General features: G+C 50.2%; 1 protein-coding gene across 4 annotated transcripts in view; it reads left to right on the top strand.

The window, feature by feature from the left end:
* The first annotated feature begins 3,635 nt into the window (after positions 1-3,635).
* Positions 3,636-20,573, top strand: part of LOC111161798 (insulin receptor) — a 124,989-nt gene continuing 108,051 nt past the window's right edge. For all 4 annotated transcript variants that reach the window (XM_022525766.1, XM_022525764.1, XM_022525763.1 and 1 more), the window contains exon 1: positions 3,636-3,979. In XM_022525766.1, the coding sequence (XP_022381474.1) occupies positions 3,880-3,979 (100 nt within the window). In that variant the 5' untranslated portion in view covers positions 3,636-3,879. The remainder of the gene's footprint in view (positions 3,980-20,573) is intronic.

Genomic DNA, 20,573 nt, shown 5'->3' with positions numbered 1-20,573 from the left:
ACTCCATGCAAAGTACAGCAAATCTCTATGTCCACACTCTTCGCCAGATTTACAAATTTTGTCAAACTTTATCACATCTCCTTTGTTCTCTCCTTCTCTGTCTTTTTTTTTTTAAATGGTTTGAAAGTTGGTTGCAGACATTCTGCCCCTTTATCCCTATATATTTCATTTAGTATGTATTTCCTTTTTTTAAAAAGATTTTTCATTAATTTATTAGAGAGTGAGCACAAGTGGGGGGAGGGGAGTAGGAGAGGGAGAAGCAGACTCCCTGCTGAGCAAGGAGCCTGGTTCAGGGCTCAATCCCAGGACCCTGGGATCATGACCTGAGGCAAAGACAGCCACTTAACCTACTGAGCCACCCAGGCACCCCTCCATATGTATTTCCTAAAACTAAAGACATTATCCCACATTGCCTCCGTACAATGATCAAATCAATATTGATTTACTATTATTGTATAGTTGATGGACCTTTTTCAGTCCTCCCCAGTTGTCCCGGTAATGTCTTACCTGACAACAGAAAATCCAGAAGCAACTTTGATCACTTAATTAAGGTGATGTCTGCCAGCTTTCTTCTCTATGAAGCTACTGTTTTTCCTTTCCTTTGTCATTGGCAGGTATCTTGCAGAGAGATACTTGGAGACCATGGAAATATTCCTTTACTTCTCAAAACTCCAACCACCAGGGTTTTAAATTAATTAATTAATTAATTAATTAAGTTTTAAAAAGATTTATTTATTTATTTGATAGAGAGAGAAATCACAAGTAGGCAGAAGTAGGCAGAGAGGCAGGCAGAGAGGGAGAAGCAGGCTCCCTGCTGGGCAGAGAGCCCAATGTGGGGCTCGATCCCAGGACCCTGGGATCATGACCTGAGCCGAAGGCAGAGGCTTAACCCACTGAGCCACCCAGGCGCCCCTATTTATTTATTTTAAAGAGAGAGAACCCAAGCAGGGGGAGCAGCAGTTGGAGGGAGAAGGAGAGACAGGCTTCCTGCCGAGCAGGGAGCCTGATGTAGGGCTCGATCCCAGGACCCTGAGATCATGACCTGAAGCAAAGGCAGACGTTTAACTGACTGAGCCACCCAGGCGCCCCCCCCAACCATCAGTTTTGACATTTGCAGATCGTTATTGCCTGAATCAATCATTTGAAAATGCCAAAGCCTGGTTTTTCTGCTTCTGTTCCAAAGCTGTTTAAAAGGCAGAGGTTGACTTTCAATTTTTAGATGACTGTTTTTTTGGGGGGGAGCTGGGGGGTTTAACAAAAGAAAGAGTAAGTGGTTTCAGGAAGTGGCAGGTGTTCATTTCCAAGTTACAACTGAAATGATTCTTTTGTCTTATATCCAACACACAAGTCCTGTGTCCTGAAGGATTTCCAGAGGAATCCAGAGGATTTCCAGAGGATTTCTCAGTGTTTCCTTCCTCGTGTTTTTCAGCACGCGCTTCCCACCCGGAACTGTGGTGGCTTTTGGGGGATCCCGTGGATCCGAGGGAAGCCCACAGCTCTGGACAGGTTTGCACAAGGAGGAAGGAGAACACTGTTGTACCCATAATTCCTGATACCCTGGGACTGCAGCTACCTTCTCTTTGTTATCCCTGGGTCCATGCTTGCCTCATGGCACAGGATGAAAGATTCTCGGAAAGAAAATCAGATTATGTGAGCCCTTTTGTGTAAACCCTCTAGTGGCTCCCCATTGCTTTTAGGATAAAGGCGGTTTGGAAGGGGGCTTAACGTGGTATATTCAAGGCTCTTCCCCTTCTAGCCCTGACTTTGAGTCCACCATCCCTTCTCTCTCTGTGCCTGGATATGCCTGTCCTCCCCTCGGCCCCTCATCCTGGTCTCCCCACCTGGAACCCTTCCATTCCTTCCTTGGCTGACTCCTCCTCACCTTCAGATTCCAGCCCAAACTCACTTCCTTGGAGGATCCATCCCTATACCCCCTACCCACACCCCACTTTATGCCCCCCAGGGTTGTTTAATTAATGCCCCCCCAGACTACGAGGTCTACAAGGAAACCTAGCGTGTTTATTTTGCTCATTGTAAATCCTCATTACTTATTGTATGTTGATTCTTTCATTCAACAAATATTTATTAAGCACCACCTAGGTCAGGCACTGGGTGTAACATGCTGAAGAAGATCCCCACAATTTCTGCTTAGTGGGGAAGGGAGAAGATACACAGAAAACCCAAAGAATTTCAGGAGGTGCTGGTGTGATGTCAGTAACAGGGAAGGGGACAAAGGGATGAGGGGGGAGGCATTTGCAAAGGGTGGTCGGGGAAGGCGCGTTGGAGCACAGAGGTGGGGCCGGATGCTAGAGGGACAGGAGAGGGAAGAGCCAGAGGCCGGGAGTAGGTTTGGTGGGTTAGAGAACAGTGGGCTGAGCTCCTGGCAAACTAGTATTTGTTTAATGGATCGGAGGAAGAATGAGCGCCCTCTGCCTAGAAATTGTGCTGTGTGCTTTCTCATGCTTTATTGTTCTTGCCTCTTGTCAGATCTGACCTGCAGGTATGGTTACCATCACAGAGAGTAGGCTAACCCAGAGAGAGAGAGAGAGAAAGAGAGAGAGAGTGTCCCACGTCCAAGACTGCATAGGAAGTGAGTGGAGAGGGACCCCGATTCCACTCGGTTCTGGCTTTCTAGTCTTAAGGCTCCTTCTCTTTCCCCTCCCGCCCCTCAAGGTGGGTTGGCCGCTGTCATGCCCCATTTGTGAACGACATTTGCTAGACATTCAGACACACACGGACTCTGGGTCCGTGTATTGGAAAGCGGGTGTGTCCACCTGTGCGGTAACCGGGCTCTGTGGGGCCTGGTTTGCCCTTCCGTGAGATTCTGCACCTTCTCCCAGGTGTCTTTTCTCCAACTTGAACCACAGGCCGCGCTTAAGGCACCCTCCCTCAGCCCTGCCACGGAGACACTGAGCGCACTGGGCGCGCGTGCACGTGGCTGTCTCCAGGGCCCGGGCGCTGGGCGGGGGCGCCCGCGCGTCTACTACGAGACGCGCTGGCAGGACTGGGACGAGGGTGACGCGAGTGCAACATTTAAGGGAGTACCAAAAAACCCAGTGACCAAGATAAACAGTATTTTAATGAAATATTTTTAAAAATCAAGATGAACCTCCCCAAGTCCAAGGCAATGAAATAGCAAAAACGTTAAAGAAGGGATCCGTCTCGATGGGTTGGGCATCTGGGGCGCCCCCAAACTCTGAGACTCGAGTCGCGGGGTGTCGGGGCGCCCCCTGGGCCAGGGCGCGCCGGGGGCCCTCGAGCGCTGGGGCCCGGGGTGGGGAGGCTGGCGGGCGGGGTGGGGCGGCGCCTCCCTCTCGCGGTCCTCCCTCCACCCCTCCCGGCCTCTCCCGGGCGCCGAGTCCCTTCCCAGTCCCGATCCGCGCCGCCTTTTCCCGCGACCCGCACGGGGCCCAGCTGACGGGCCGCGTTGTTTACGGGCCGAGCAGCCCTCGCTCCCGCCGCCCGCCCGCCCGCCACTCGCCTGCCCAGGTGCCCGCCCGGCCGTCCGCGCGTCTGTCTCACCGTGCGCAGATCGTGGCCCAGAGCGCTCTGGGCCGAAAGCCGGGCGGCCGGGGCGCAGCGAGGGGCTCCGGGCCGGGAGATCGCGGGACGGGGCCCGGGCCGCGGCGGTTCGGGGTCGGGGCCGCCTCCACCGCGGCGCTGCCGGATTTGTAGAGGCCGAGGCCCCGCGCCCCTGCTGGGGCTGTTTCTAGGGTTGTTTCTAGGGCCCTCCCGGGAGGGGCTGCGGCCGGCTGGCCGCCCGCGTGGAACAGAAGGACGCGCGTCCCCCAGCGCCGCTCGGGCGGCCGCCTCGGAGCATGACCCCCGCGGGCCGGCGCCGCGCGCTCTGATCCGCCGGGACCCCGCGCTCCTGCAGCCATGGGCGCCGGGGCTGGGCGGGGGGCGGCGACCGCGCCGCTGCTGGTGGCGGTGGCCGCGCTGCTGCTGGGTGCCGCGGGCCACCTGTACCCTGGAGAGGGTGAGTCTGGGGGCCCGGGAGTGGGCGGGGAGCCGCTCGGTGGGGAGGGGACCCCTTGCCAAAATGGAGCCCACCGCCGTGGACCCAGAGCCCTCCTCGGTGCGTGTGGGGGTGGGGTGGGGTGGTGCGGGTGGCCGGGACGGTAGCTTCGGCCCCGCGCGGGGCGGGAAGCCGCTGACCTTGGCCTTTGCCCGCCTGGGCTCGCGGTTCCGCGCCCCGTGTGCGGGCCCCGGGCCGGAGGAACCTTGCCCCAGTGCCCGCCCCGCCGCGGGTGCCTCTCCCAAGCGCGCCTCGGACCGTGCCTAGTCCTCTCCGAGCCCACCTCGCTCCGGAGACGCGACACGCGTCCTCTTCGGGTCCTCTGTAAAGTGGGGTCCCTGGGGCCGTGCGGCCTTGGACAGTCAAGTGCCAGGGGCGCACGGGGTTTGGAGCGAGAGTCGAGGGTGACAGGACTGAGGGTCCCTTGGGGTCCCTGATCATAGGTGCTCCTCAGGGAGAATTGTAGAATCTGACCCCCCCCCTCTCTGGATCTAGGCCCGGGGCTATTGGGGACTTCAGATCCGTGTTTACACTTTGGGGTTCTGTTTCCAGATGTCCGGAGGCAAATTCTAGCGCCTTGGCAACGGGGCCTTTGTTTCAGTAGAAGTAGGGGTGTCTTTATTGTGATTATTATAGTGTCACCAGATGCCATGGGCTTATTTCTCTACACCTTCACCATGGCCTGCAGAGGTTGACACTGTTTGCCCATTTCACAGAAGAGTAAACTGAGGTTCAGGTAGGAGACAGCTCGACCTGCCCTAAAGTCAGTGCCAGAGGGAGAACTCGAACCTTTCTGTATGGTGCCCTGGTGAGGTTCTTGACTGTTGCTGGATGTCCCATGTCTCCCCCAAACCCCCACAACTCCCCACCCCCAGCTCTTACCTGTCGACCCAGGGAGGTCTCTAACCTCACCTGAGCCTCTCAAAGCTCCTAGCCCCACGGACTTCCCTCCTGGGCCTCTCTGGGCTGGCAGCGGATGGAGGCAAACCCCAGCCCCAGCATCCTCCCTGGGCTTGGTAGCAGTCCGTTCTGGGGGCGGGCCAAGAAATGAAGAACTCTTTAGGACAACATGGCTGAAGTTTCCTACTGGTGTCTGAGGCCCTCCTTTAAAAATATCTGTTGGGTTACTTTTTCAGAATTTTCCATAAAAGGAAATCAGTCCTGGTGAGGAAGGGGTCGGGGAGGGAAGGAACCACAGCTCCTGAGCTTGGGGCCGGCGAATGAGGTCCCTGGGAAAGCACACACGGGCTCTGGAGTTGACAACGCATATTTGCTGAGCTCCTCTCTGTTACACAATGGCTCCAAGGCCCGAGTGCTTGGTATACAGTGGGCACTCAGTAAAGGTGACAGTTGGCTTGGGTTCTCATTAAGAAAATCCAAGACAGGGTGCCTGAGTGGCTCAGTTGGTCGGGCAGCTGCCTTCGGCTCAGGTCATGATCCTGGAGTCCCTAGATCGAGTGCCGCATTGGGCTCCCTTCTCAGCAAGGAGTCTGCTTCTCCCTCTGACCTTCTCCCCTCTCATGCCCTCTCTCTGTCTCTCTGTCAAATAAATAAATAAAATCTTAAAAAAAAAAAAAAGAAAATCGAAGACAAAGGTTAGATCGTTTCCAGGTTTTGTGTATGTATGTGCGTGCGTGCATGCGTGTGGTTCCCTGCTCTTCTGTTCCTTGTAGCTTTGGTAATTAATTGGTCACTTCTTTACATGTATACAGTTCCCCCAAGGGCCCCAGAGGCATATGCTTCTTTCATTCATGGCGACATTTTCGGAGCCTAGAACAGTCCCTGGCGTGTAGAAGGTGTTTGGTGAAAATATTTGTTTTTGAGTCTGTTCATATTCTTTGTGCTCTCACCAGTGCTCCAAGCCATGGCTCTCCTATTCTTAGATAATTCCCAACCACTGTGTACGAATACGGGCAAACTCGTGGCGGGTGTGCTTCCATATGCTTTGAATATATAACCTGAGTTAATCCTCAACGCCTATAAGGCAGCGTTTATGCTCTCTTCTCACAGGTGAGGCCATTTGGTTTCTTCCTTTCTGTTTTTTTTTTTTTTTTTTTAGAGCATGGGTTTCTTAATAAAAGTTTGCTCTCTTGGGCTCGAGCTTCCCTTCCCCTGGCCGGTGGTAATGGTTAACAAAATCCTATCAACTCAATGAGATGTGATGCCCCTCGGAGGTTTGGAAACTTCGAGAAACTTTACAGATCATTAATCTCTCATGTCAACCGTCAGGGCATTTTGGCCTGGGGGTTGGGGGGTGGTGGTGTGATTTTTTCAGAAGTGAAGGACTTTCTTGGAGATGGCCACTGTCCCATGGAGTCCCTGCTGTGCTGCTTAGCTGGTCAGCAGTGCCCGTCCCTCCCCCCCACATTGCTCCTCGGACTGGGTGGCTGTGACCTGACATTACTGGGAGTGGAGGGGTGGGGGGGGCATTGCAAAGTTAAAGAATGAAGGCAATGTGGGATTAATTAAACTAAAAACCCACAGGGCTTTGGGGGAGTCCAGCGAGGTGGCCGATTGAGGCGTGAGAGCCTTGCTTCCAGAGTCCCCTTGTCTCTCAGGTGTCCCTCATTTCTCAAGAGTGGCCCCCGATGTTTCTCCAGTGGGTTCTCTTGCGTGCTTGGGGCCCCCAGATCAGGGCTTCTGCCTGCTCAGTAACCTCCCTGAGGTTATTCTTAACCTCACGTGTCTCTCCTGGAGCCCTACCCCTCATCCCTGCCCTGCTCACTCATAGAGGTCATGGGGGTGAGCTCCCAGGGGCCTCCACTGCTCTCCACACCATTATTGACTTCCGTTCTTGATCTGGTTAGAGGAGGAGCTCTCAGCTTCAGTGCTCTTAACATTTGGGGTTAGATTGGTCTTGGCTGTGGGGGGCTGTCTTGTGTATTGTGAGATTTTGAGCTGTATCCCTGGTCTCTTCTCCCCAACAACGTGCTGTAGCATCTCCTCTCTCCAGTCATGACAATCACTGGCCATTGCCAGCTGTCCCTAGTTGAGAATGACTGCATTCAGGGAGATAACCTTTCCCTCGTCTAGGGCACTTCTCCTGGGTTCCTGCTCTCTTCTCTGTACTGGGATTTCCATCTGCCCCAGAGCCTCTCCCTTCCCAGCCTACGAACATGCACTACTCCCTGAACCCCACTGCCCACCACCCACCTCCAGCCTTCCTGTGCCCAGCCTCCCTCTCGCCTCTCATCCACCACACTGCCCACAGCTATCCGGCTAGTGTCTCCATCGCTTTGCTTTGCCGATGGCTCTAGTGAAGGCAATCTCTCACCTCCTGAGTGTGTCTCTGGTCCCCTCACCCCAGCTGATCTCTCTGGGTCTGCCACTGCCTACTCCCTCCCCACTGGAAGCCAGGAAGGCGCAGTCCCCTGCAGAATGTTCCCCAGCCCCGGCTCGCTCTCCACCATCTCTGCTCCCTTCCTGGGTTCAGATGTTCGCTCTGTCTTCATAGAGTCCCTGGTGCCATCTTCTCTCAGCCCAGTTTTGAATTCATATAGTCAAACTCCTTCATGTAGAACAGGGGCCAGCAAACTACAGCCCATAGGCTCACTCCTGCCTGCCCACACGGGTTTTATAAATAAAGTTTTATTGGCATCATCTAGGGTTGCTTTTGTGCCCTAACGGCAGAGTTGAATAGTTGCAGTCTCATGGCCCACAAAAATATTTATATTTTGGCCCAACACAGAGAGAGTTTGCGGACTCCTAATTTACAACAAACTCCTGAGTATCCTCAGGATGACCTGCCTAATGGCTTGTGGGGTCCCCCGTACAACATGACCACATCACGAACGTTTGGGGATGCTGGTTTTCCCCCTTACAGAGAAAGCTGTATTTAAAAAAAAAAAAGATTTTATTTATTTATTTGAGAGAGAGAGAGAGAGCATGAGAGGAGAGAGGTTAGCCGGAGAAGCAGATTCTCTGCTGAGCAGGGAGCCGGATGTGGGACTCCATCCCAGGACTCCAGGATCATGACCTGAGCTGAAGGCAGTCACTCAACCAACTGAGCCATCCAGGTGCCCCAGAGAAAGCTGTATTAAAGAAATTAATGCCCCCTGAATTCATGGGTTCCAGCGGTATCCAGAAAATACCATGATGTCCCCTTGTTAGCTGTGTGTGTGATCTCAAAATTTATTTATTGGGACGGTCGTCTTGCTGTTGAATGAGGCGCCCTCGCTGTTGGCTTTGTGTCTAGAACTTGAAAGTGGTGTCTGCTACGAGATTTTCTTTCAAGACCCCCGTGTTAATTTCTGTTAAAATACACACATTAGGGGCGCCTGGGTGGCTCAGTGGGTTAAGCCGCTGCCTTCAGCTCAGGTCATGATCTCAGGGTCCTGGGATCGAGCCCCACATCGGGCTCTCTGCTTGACAGGGAGCCTGCTTCCCTCTCTCTCTCTGTCTCTGCCTGCCTCTCTGTCTACTTATGATCTCTCTCTGTCAAATAAATAAATAAAATCATAAAAAAAAATACACACATTAGGGGCGCCTGGGTGGCTCAGTCAGTTGAGTGTCAAACTCTAGGTCTCATGTGCCAAGAGCGAGCCCTGGTCAGGCTCCCTGCTTAGCAGGGAGTCTGCTTGAGATTCTTTCCTTCTCCCTCTGCCCCTTCCAGCCAACTCGCTCACGCTCTCTCTCAATTTAAAAAAAAATAAAAAAATTTTAAAAGAATATTAATTCAAGTATAAGAATGTTTTAAAGTCTACAGAGAAAACAATGAAGAACAGATCAGGGTTGCTAGGGTTAGGGATGGAGAGAGCTTAACCATAAAGTGGTGTCTAGAGGGAATCTGGGTGATGGCACTGTTCCATATCCCAGTTGTGGGGACAGTTGCGAACTCCTAGAGAGCACACCTGCTCTCTATCTCTAAAATAGCGAAATCATCTTCTAAAACAAAAAAGGATACATACATTGGCTTATGTTTTATAATGGGGCCCTATTTATGGTTTTTTAATTAAAATAACAAGTAATGCATGCTCATTGCAACAGCTTTACAAAAATCTGGACAGGAAAAACAAACAAACAAAAGTCCCCTTGCAACAACACTTTGTTCCTAAAATCATTCCATTTTTATCCTGGGAGGTGACAGTGCTATCAGTTTGTGTCTTAATTGTACGTGGGTGCGTGTGCACCGTTATATGAATTTTAACTCATGCGTGGAGTTGTGGGACTGTCCCCACAACTGGGATATGGAACAGTGCCATCACCCAGATTCCCTCTAGACACCACTTTATGGTTAAGTTCTCTCCATCCCTAACCCTAGCAACACTGATCTGTTCTTCATTGTTTTCTCTGTAGACTTTAAAACATTCTTATACTTGAATTAATATTCTTTTAAAATTTTTTTATTTTTTTTTAAATTGAGAGAGAGCGTGAGCGAGCACACAGGCAGGGGGATCAGCAGAGAGAGAGGGAGAAGCAGACTCCCCTCTGAGCAGGGAACCCGTTGTGGGACTCGATCCCAGGACCCCCGGACCATGACCTGAACTGAAGGCAGATGCCTAACTGACTGAGCCACCCAGGCGACCCAGTATTCTTTTCTTTCTTTCTTTCTTTCTTTTTTTTAAGATTTACTTATTAGAGAGAGAGCATGTGTGGTTGAGCATGAGAGGGGGCAGAGGGACAGGGAGAAGCAGGCTCCCCGCTGAGCGTAGAGTCTGAGGCGGGGCTTGATCTCAGGACCCTGAGATCAAGACCCGTGCTGAAGTCAGTCACTTTGCCACTGAGCCACCCAGGCGCCCCAACTGAATTAATATTCTTAACATTTGACATTTTTTATTTAAGCACTCATAAGCTCCTCAGGGCTTAGGGATTCCCTATTTGTGAATTCGCCTTGAGGCTAAAATTAATTTGCAACCCTAAAAACAGTACTCAGGGCACTTTGGTGGCTCTTCCTGGACATGCGTAGAGCATCCCACCATCTGGGTTGCCGAACCGTTCCCCTCTGAGGTCGGGGTGGTGGAGCAGCTTGTTTGATCTTCCAGAGGGTGGACTCAGTTCGGCCTCAGAGATGGAAACAAATGTCTCCTTTGGTGATGGATGTAGTGCCGCATTACCCACATTTTCGTGCTTTTTGTGGGTGATTGTGCTCTTTGAAATGGCTTGGCCAGTCGTGCAGATGGGGTGTTTTGTGCAAATGTAGAGAGTAGATGCAGGAAGGCTGTGATGTGCCTCGTGGAGAAAACACATGGGTAGGTGAGCTTTGCTCAGACCTGAGCTCTAGTGCCTGGTGCCGCTGGCTGTGATTCAAAGTTAATGAGTCAACACTGTCTATTAAATAAGGTGTATTTAAACAGAAATGCACAGAAAAGAAGGTTATGGATTAATCAGTTGACAGAAACATCGTGGCCGGAGGCTTGCTGGAAACTAACCTTGTATTTTCCCTAGGGACGATGGCACAGTGTTTGCTAAGCCCGTGTTCCAGGGGACTCCAGAGACAGAGCTAATGAGAACGGGCTGTAGATGATGTCTGGTCACTGTGCTTTAAAGTTTGTGCATTTGAATGTTGCCAGGACCCATGTAGCATGTCATGGAATGCATCTGTCCCTCTGGTCTCTTTTTATCGGTGCTGAAATCCTTGGTTACGTCTTGGAAAGTTCACGAGATGGCACCAGACCCCTGGCCCTTGTTTCAAGGAGGGGTCTCCCATGTTCTGTTGTTTCTGGTGTCAGGGGAGTGCACCAGTGGCTTTGGGTGTTTTAGAAAGAGATCGTGTTTGTCGCCAACCGCAGACTGGATATGAGTTCCAGTTGGAGTTCAAGGCAGACTCAACGAGGATTAAAATTTGAGTTCCGAGCTGGGTTTTTCTTCCCATTCCAGAAGGGATGGTGTTACATCGCGTCTGTAGGATAGCCTCTGCTGTGTGTTCGGGAACAGCAGCCCAATAGTAGGAGATTCTCGCTTCTCTCCTATGCCTTTGTGGGGACGTGGAAAATATAGGTACTTTCCAAAAACCGTGTTTGCTAACCGTGCACAAAAAGGTAGTGCTTGGACACAAAGGGGTGAAGAGCGGGGAGCTACCACTGTTTTCCGGCAGCCCTTCTATGATTTCTTGTTGCCAGTCTGTTTCCAAAGATGTATCCTGTTCCCTTGCGGAAGATCAGAAAGGGGATGAGGTCTGAGATGTTCCTTCCTAATTACATGTGGTTGCATTGTAGCAAAGCTACCTGCTACTTTTTTTTTTTTTTTTTTTTAAACAAAGTGCCTTTTGGTCTTGTAAAACTTCTTTTGGTTTTCTTTCCTGTGCTGTGGCACTGCCCGTCTCCATCTAGAGAAGAGAGGAGGTAGATAGGATCCCCAAGGGGCATGGAAGCTTCTTAGGATCCTGTGGTTTGATGTATGATGCCCATAGGACTGCAAAACTGTGAGTGGGATTAGGAATTAGCCTAGATGTTCTGGCTCCCAGGCTTCTAGAAGGTGGTGTCGGGGTGGGCATAGACCCTTGGTCTTCTCCACGTTCATTAGTGGGTACTCCTCACTTCTTCCTCCCCTCCTCCACCTCCCTGGGTCCTGCGTCCCATTGATGGTGATTCCCCAGGGTCTCTGTGGCCTCGCCTCTCTCCTTGTACCCGCTCCCACAATAGGCCCCCTTTCTTCTCAGCCAGGGTGCCCTGTTCAGTACTTTCTGTCCTCTGCTGCCACGGGGATTTTTCTGCTTCCTACTTGGATCCTTCCGCAGCTGCCCCCTAAACCCCTTGCCCCGGCACACGAGCTAGCTGAGGTCCTTGGCTGCTGTTCCTCGGGGTTCCCTCTTCCTCCTGCCTCAGCCTTCTCGCTGGTGCTTCTGGTGCCCAACCACCCTTCTTCCCCCTTTTGCCCACGATACCTGCTTCTCCCTCATGGACCAGAGGCTTCCTTCCTTCCCCATCCAGCTTCATAGTCCACCCCTTCTCCTCCCCGTTCAGTACAGACTGGGTGTACCTTGGTGGCTCCCCAGACACACTGGTCTGCCCACTGGAGAGGTGTTCTAGTGAAGCATTGACCATACGGGTAAATGAGACCATGCTCTAAGTGTCGGCTAGAGAAAGGCTTGATACATGTTTGTCCAGAGTAAGAAGCAACATCCTGTAGCCCCCATCCCTGCCAGTTCATACCTGGGAGCCCTGTATTTGGAGATGGAGCTTTTGGGAGGTAAAAATTAGGGTAGAGCCCTAGTCTGAAGGCTAGGAAGAGAGCATTCCCCACAAATGGACCATGCTGGCTACCTTGATCTCAGATCCCAGCTGTGAGAAATAAATTTCTGTGGCTTATGCTGCTCAGTGATAGTTTATTTCTTTTAAATTAACATATAACGAATTATTTGCTTCAGGGGTACAGGTGTGTGATTCATCAGACTTACACAATTCACAGCACTCACCACAGTGCATACCTTCCCCAGTGTCCATCGCCCAGCCACCCCATCCCTCCCACCCCACTCCCCTCCAGCAGCCCTCAGTTCATTTCCTGAGATAAGAGTCTCTTATGGTTTATCTCCTTCCCTGGTCCCATCTTGTTTCATTTTTTTCCCTCCCTCCTCCCTTGACCCGCCCCCCCCTCCCAGCCCTGCCTTTCAAATTCCTCATATCAGTGAGATCATATGGTAATTGTCTTTCTCTGATTGACTTATTTTGCTCGGGATAATACGCTCTCGTTCCATTCCCCGTTGCAAATGGCAGATTTTGTTTTTTTTTTTTGATGGCTGCATAGTATTCTGTTTGTGTGTGTGTGTGTGTGTGTGTGTGTGTGTGTGTGTGTATACCACATCTTCTTTATCCATTCATCTGTTGATGGACATCTAGGCTCTTTCCATAGTTTGGCTATTGTGGACATTGCTGTTATAAACATTCGGGTGCACGTGCCCCTTTGGATCACTACATTTGCATCTTTGGGGTAAATACCCAGTAGCGCAATTGCTGGGTCATACGGTAGCTCTGTTTTTAACTTTTTGAGGAACCCCCACACTGTTTTCCAGAGTGGCTGCACCAGCTTGCATTCTCGATGGTATTTTCTTATGGCAGCCCTAGCTAGCTAAGATGAGGGCCAGGGTCAGAATTGGCTCTGCAACACCGGCATGTAAAACGCATGTGGGTCCTTCTTTCTTTGAGATTGCTGGGGGCGGCCCACCACGTTTATGGGGTTCTCTCTAGCAACAGCCCCGAGAGAAGGCATCTGATGGCATTGACTCTGGGGCAAAGTGCTCAGTGGAGTGGGTGGGACAGAAGAGAGGGGGACAGACTGGTGGGGTGGGGGGGCCTGGTGGGCCAGGATGGGTAGATGGTGTGTCTGTCTGACTTGAGTCCCCACCACATCCCTTGGGGAACCTTGTGTAAATGCAGATTCTGGGGTGTGGCTCCCAGATATATTGATTTATTTGGTCTAGCATCTAGAGCTGGGCCCGGGAATCTGCATTCTCCCCGTCCATGATTCCGAGGCTGGCCATGCCCAGAGCACACTGTGGGGAACTCTGTGTGATGGGTAAGGGTGCAGGTGCTGGTGTCCTAGGCCCTGTGCGTGATGGGCTGGATTATGTCCCTCTCCCCCAAATTCATGGGTTGAGGCCCCACCCCCCAGCCCCTCAGAGTGTGACTGTAATTGGAGAGAGAGCCCGAGCAAACTAGTGTATGGGGCTCAGGTCCTGGCTCTGTCTCATCTTTGCTGTGTGGCCTCAAGGAGGATGCAGTCCTCTCTGAGCCTCCCGTCACATTCCTTTTTGAGAAAAGCTGTATGAACAACACGTGTGCAGTGTTTTGTCTGTGTCCCAGGCTTGCGCACCCCCAACCCTTCAGGGCATTTGCCAGCCCTCTGTGTCCAGCAATTTCCGGGGGAGCCTGATGCACATGCGGTGACTGATGTGGCTTTCTGCGGTGACCCTGGGAAAGCCTGTTTTTGAGAGCTTATCTTCCCTGGTCTGAGGAATTCGGAGGTCTCCCCCGGCCTTTTGATGTTCCTGCCTTGTGGACATCAGAGCTTAGGCCTCTCCCTTCCCCTGGGGAGGGAGAACCCGCAGGGATTTCAGTTCTAGCTTTCCCGGGGCTTTCTTTGGCTTCCACATCTCCTACAGAGCCTTCTTGGCTCTTGGTCTGTTCAGGAGATCCCCTTGGTGCATCTTCCAGGACTGTGAGAAGTTTCCAGAAGGATGATGGCCTGGATGGTGAATGTACCATCAGGGCCGACTTTCCCCTCTGGTGCTCTGCTTACACGGTTTTCTTCTCCGTCCTCTGTGTGTGATGATGGTCCACTGTTGTTACCTGCATCCTCTGTCCCTGAGTATCCGAGGCCCCAGGCACCCACATTGGGGCCCCTGACCCCTGTGGTGGCAGAGGGACCCTCCTGTCTTCTCCTCCTTTGACTGGGCTCAAGAACTACTTTCCTGGGGCATCTGGGTGGCTCAGTTGGTTAAGCCTCTGCTTTCAGCTCAGGTCATGATTCCAGGATCCTGGGATTGAGCCCCATGTTGGGCTCCCTGCTCTGCGGGGAACCTGCTTCTCCCTGTCCCTCTCCCTCTGCCTGCTGTCCCCCCTGCCTGTGCATGCTCTCTCTCTGTGTCAAGTAAATAAATAAAATCTTAAAAAAAAAAAAAAAGGAACCACCTTCCGCAGGTCTCCTCTCTGTGGGCTGCTTCCTCTCTCACTGAGATTTTTACCAGGAATTTGCAGGAAAAGACTCCCAGTGCTTTAGCTCCCTGCCTCCCCCCTCAACCTGATCTCTGGTCCACCCATAAACCTCCCTGAGTTGCATGTGTGAACTTATCTGCACAAGACTTCCAGAGAAGAACTCTGGGTCCAGAGGCATTTGTGTTTATAACATTGCCCCCAAGCCTTGGTGATCTCATCCCTCACCCTTCAACCCCATGCAGTTGGGATAGGTCCTGCAAGCCTCTTGAAGTCCCTCAGACCTTGTCTAAGCTGGCTTCTCTGTGCTATTTATTTGGCTGCCTGTTACTCCTGCCTCCTTTGACTTCTGTGCACCTGCCTTCCTACCCAGTGGGGCCAGGAAGATGGAAGCCCAGAGAGGTTAAGTCACTCACCTGAAGTCACACAGCTGCCAGTCAGCAAAGCTGAGATTTTGCACCTGGGGCTGTCAGGCCTCTCTGGTCTGTGCAGAACATTGCCTTAGCACACTCTGATAGCAGCCGGGCAGTTATTTCGGTGTCTCTACGAGCTGTAAGCCTTCAGCCTCATCTATCTTGATGGCCCCCATGCCCAGCATGATGCCCAGTGCGCCAGGACCCCCAGCAAATGTTGGCTGAGTGAATAAAGCAGCGATTTCCATATGGCTGACTTGCCGGTCCTGGAACCTGCATTAGAATCCTGGGGTCTGGATTCTCCCTGCCACTGGCTCTAGCTCCCCTGTTTCTCCTGTGGGGAAGCCAGTTTTGAGAGCCAGTCTTTTGGGCAGGTGGAGAATCTTCAGGAAGTCTTATACCGCGGTGTGCCCCAATTCTCGTTTCCGAAGGTGACACATCTAGGAACTGGTTTCGCCAGCTCGGGGCAGAGCACTAACACGTGTGCGTGGCCACATTCCAGTTCTCATCGGCTCCTCATGGCTTCTTCGTCACGCTGCTGCCGTCATTCACAGCGATGAAACGGAGGCAGAGCTCGAAGGGGTGGCACAGGTCCGTGGCTCAGGATGACCACGGCTGGCAGGTGCTGGGGTAGAAAGCCAGATCTGCTAGGTTTCTAGCAAGGCCTGGAACTGGCATGGGTGGTGGCCAGACACTTAAACCCAAGGCTCGTTGGCACAGGACTCCTGAATTTCGGGGTGTTAAGACTGGTAAGAATGCAGAGAACACGTGGCCCCAGACTGGGTCACCTGGGAGCATTTGAAAAATGTGGAGTACATTCATGATCACATGCAGAATGTCTAAAACTCTCAGCATTGGAAAGCACTCTCAGAACCTTCTAGATACCCCCTTCCCTGCCCCTCCACACTTCTCCTTGCCTGCTTTCATGGTGGAGAGACAACTAGGGAGAAGGGACACTTTCCAAGGTGGCTCTCATGTTAAGTCATATTGCCTGGAACATTGTCAGATCCCTCCAGCTGGGCAGGAAGTTCTAGATCAGCACCATCCGAAAGAAAGAGTTGCACCAAGGGAGAGGTCCCGTGTGTGTGCTGTTCAGCATGGTGGCCGTTGTCCCGTTGTGGGGCTCTTGAAGCTGTGGCCAGTCTTTACTTTTATTTTACTTTAGGTCATTTAAATATTAAAAAAGTCAGTATTTGATTCTGTTGCTGGAAAACCTTTTAGTACGTTTGGAACAAGTTGGAGAAATGCGCCTGCATTTTCAGTGCTACGTTGTATGAAAGCTACATGTATAGATCTTGTATTTCTGCTGCAGATTTGGCATCTGAATTGAGATGGGCTGCATGGCATTTTAGAAGCTTCCTGTGGGAAAAAAATCCTGCAGAGTAGGATGAAGGAGATACTCCTTCATAATTTTTTAAGTATTGCTTACATGTTGAAATAAAATTTTTAGATACTTTGTGTTAATTTAAATATATTTAATTTCATCTCTTTTTTTTTAAATTTAAAGATTTTATTTCTTTATTTGTCAGAGAGAGTGAGAGGGAGAGTATAAAGCAGGGGGAGTGGCAGGCAGTCAGAGAAGTGGTCTCCCAGCTGAGCAAGGAGCCTGATACAGAGCTCAATCCTAGGACCCTGGGATTGTGACCTGAGCTGAAGGCAGACACCCAACTGACTGAGCCACCCAGGTGTCCCTCTTTTTTTCTTTTTTCTTTTCTTTTTAAAAAAAAATATTTTATTTATTTGACAGAGATCACAAGTAGGCAGAGCAGCAGGCAGAGAGAGAAGGGGAAGTAGCCTCCCTGCTGAGCAGAGGGCCTGAAGGGGGGGCTCGATCCCAGGACCCTGAGATCATGACCTGAGCTGAAGGCAGAGGCTTAACCCACTGAGCCACCCAGGCACTCCTTTATTTTATTTTATTTTAATTAATTAATTAATTAATTTTTAAATTTAATTTTTAAAAAGATTTTATTTATTTGAGAGAGAAAGAGAGAGCATGAGCAGGGGGAGGGGCAGAGGGAGAAACAGGCTCCTCGCTGAGAAGGGAGGCAGGTGCAGGGCTTGATCCCAGGACCCTGAGATCGTGACCTGAGCTGAAGGCAGACCCTTAAACGACTGAGCCACCCAGGTGCCCCTGATTTCATCTGCTGCTTTTTATCTTTTTAGAGAAAATTTAAAATGCCATACGTGGTTTATATTATATTTATGTTGGATGCTCTAGATCCTACACAGCCTGGTCACCCACAGCATTGAGCTATAGTTCGCCGTTGCCCTTGACCTTCCAACAAAGTAGGCAGAACTCAATAATTCTTAACGCACTATTTGCGTAGGTATTAATCCTAGTGCCACCTCCTTCAGGAAGCCCTCCTTCATTGTCCCAGACCAAGTCAAATAGCTCGTTTCTATGATCTCTTTTGGCCCCTATGATCTCTTTTGGCCCCTTGAAGGCATCCTCTTGGTTATATTTTAAGTTGACTTAGGCAGTTGATAGCAACTAACTAGTCGGAGAGATCCGGGAATCTGGGTCTGTCCTGTTCCCTATGGCACTTCCGTCCCTGGAACAATGATGGGCACGGAGCAGGTCCTCAGATTATTTGCTGAAGGAGGGAACAAAAGAAATGATCTTTAACAAGCTTTCTCTGGGTTGTCATGTCAGGTAAACTGTTACACTGTTTCCTGATTGATGTCACTTGCATCTGCTTCATTAGGCATGTTTTTGAAGGAACAAAGATGGTAAAACTATAACAGAGTTACTATGTTACGGTAACTGTAACAGAGTTACTATGTTACGGTAACTGTAACAGAGTTACATGCCTGGACTTTGCATGAATTGTAAGGTTGCAAACCTCCCACCACCATTTAAAACTCAGCCTGGGGGAGTCTTGATTGGCTGGTCACACAAATGGGTGTGAAAATGGATCTCCTCTGGGAATTATTTTTAGAATTCAGTGAGCCAGAGAGTGAGTGGGCCAGGTACTTTACATAGTAAGTGCTCAGAAAACACAGTAGCCCCCCTTTGCCTCAGGGGATATGTTCCAAGACCGCCAGTGGCTGCATAAAACCACGATAGTCTTGAGCCCCACAGATGCTATATTTACTTCCTAGATGCACACACCTAATGTGATGTGACTAGCGGTCATGTAGCAGCGCACACAGTGCAGATGGGCTGGACAGAGGGATGATTCACATACTGGGCACAACACGATGGCGTGAGATTTCATCACACTCCTCAGAATGGCAAGCAATTCAAAACTTAAGAATTGTCTGTTTCAGGAATTTTCCATGTAATATTTTCTGACTGCAGTTGACCGCGGGTAACCGAACCTACAGATAGCAGGGGGCTACTGTGTGAGCTGTCGCTGGCTCCCCCAATGCCCCTGGTCCCCGTTGTCCTTCTATCCCAGTATGGATGGGTGCTTAGCGGGATACTACCTAGGAGGAACTTGAAGCATTCTTCAGTTCCCACCCAGAGGCATTAAAAGTCAGCAGAAGGCCCTACATTGATTTCTGGCACCATTTCTAACCTCCTCAGGATATTTTCTGTCCCAACAGTAAATCCCTCTGTTGTTTAGACTAATAGGGACACCCACAGCTTTAATGAGTTCAGTGAGATTCACTGGAGACTTGAAAAAAAGCAGTTTATTGTTCCCTACTATTACAATCATTTAATTTTTTTTAGAACAGCTTTATTGAGCTGTGATTCAGTATCATACAGTTCACCTATTTTTTTTTTTAAGATTTTATTTATTTATTTGACAGACAGAGATCACAAGTAGGCAAAGAGGCAGGCAGAGAGAGGAAGGGAAGCAGGCTCCCTGCTGAGTGGAGAGCCCAACGCGGGGCTCAATCCCAGGACCCCGGGATCATGACCTGAGCCGAAGGCAGAGGCTTTAACCCACTGAGCCACCCAGGCGCCCCCAGTTCACCTATTTAAAGTTTACAATTCATTGGCTCTTAATAAATTCACTGAGTTGTGCAGCCATTGACTGTAGTCACTTTTAGAACATTCTCATCGCTCCAGAGAGAAACCCCAACTTCATTAGCCGTCCCTCCTCATTCCCTCCTCTCCAGCCCCTTGGAACCACTAACCTACTTTCTGTCTCTATAGATTTGCATCCGTGTAAATGGAATCATAGCACGTGTGATCTTTTGTGACGGGCTTCTTTTCACTGAGCATCAAATTTTCAGGCTACATCCATGTTGCTCATATCATGTTGCTTTATTCCTTCTTATGGCTGAGTCATATTACATGGTATGGATATGCCGTATCTTATTGATCTATCCATTGGCTGATGGACATTGGGGCTGTTTTCACTTTTCGGCTATTAATGACATTTTGGCTATTAGTGGACATTTGTGTACATGCATATGTCATTTTTTTGTACTGCTCTTGGTCGTACTTTGCAGATAGTGTGCTTTTTACAAGTTGAAGGTTTGTGGCAAGCCTGCACCGAGCAAGTCTGTCTGCGCCATTTTTTCCAAAGCATTTGCTCACTTCGTGTCTCTGTGTCACTTTCAGTAATTCTCACAGTATTTCAGGCTTTTTCATTATATTGGTTTGGTGATTGGTGATCAATGATTATGACTCTCCAAAAGCTCAGGTGGTCATTAGTGAGTTATTTTTTTAATTTTAAGGGGTATATATATATTTTGGTCGCAATGCTGTTGCACACTTTGTAGACTATAGTATAACGTGAATGAACTTTTTTTAAGAGAAGGGGAGGGGCAGGGGAGGAGTGAGAGAAAATCTTTCTTGGTCAAGTTTCAAAATCAGATGAGCTTATTTTTTTTTAAGGTTTTGTTTATTGGAGAGAGAGAGAACAGACGGGGTGGGGGGAAGGGTTCTGATTTGCTGTACATCTTTGTCAGCACTTGTTACTGTCCGTCTCTGATTTTAGCCATCCTTGTGGGAATGAAGGGGTTTCTCTCTGTGGCTTGGGTTTGCATTTCCCTGGTGTTCAACAGTTGAATGAACGTTCATCTCCAGTTTTGGTCCTGCTGCAGCCTGGGAGGATGGCGGGCAGGTGTTTTTTTTTGTTTTTTTTTTTTTTTTTTGTTTTTTTTTCTCCTGCATGGTAAAATTTTAGTGTGCACACATGAAATGTAGGATGATGTTCAGGTTTGAAACCTAAGCCATGCATTGCCAGAGAAAAGACAGGGCACCCGGCTAAATTTGAATTTCCTGTAAACAACAATTTCTAAGGGTAAGTGTGCTCCGAACATGGCAGGGGATATAGTTATCCTAAAGAAATACTTGTTGCTTACCTGAAATTGAAATTTAACTGGGCATCCTGCATTTTTATTTGTCAGATCTGGGATCCCTGCCTGCCACTGGTCGGTCGGGTGGGGACTTGTGGGAGGCGTCAGTGACCCCATACTTGGGGCGACCTCTGTATGTTGACATTTGGACAGGACTGCAGCTGAGAGCTGTAGGTGGGACTTGGGTGGTGTGAGCATGTGGGGCTCGGACCTGTGTCCTCATCTCAACTCCTAGTGAGTAGATGAGTGTGTACGTGTATTTTCCCTTGATTTAGCCTAGTCTGCAAAGAACATGACTAA

The sequence above is a fragment of the Enhydra lutris genome, unplaced genomic scaffold, assembly GCF_002288905.1.
Source record: "Enhydra lutris kenyoni isolate GAN:26980312 unplaced genomic scaffold, ASM228890v2 scaffoldscaffold86, whole genome shotgun sequence".
Taxonomy (NCBI): Eukaryota; Metazoa; Chordata; class Mammalia; order Carnivora; family Mustelidae; genus Enhydra; species Enhydra lutris.
The sequence above is the reverse complement of the archived record's forward strand: the minus strand, read 5'-3'. Positions and strand labels throughout refer to the sequence as shown.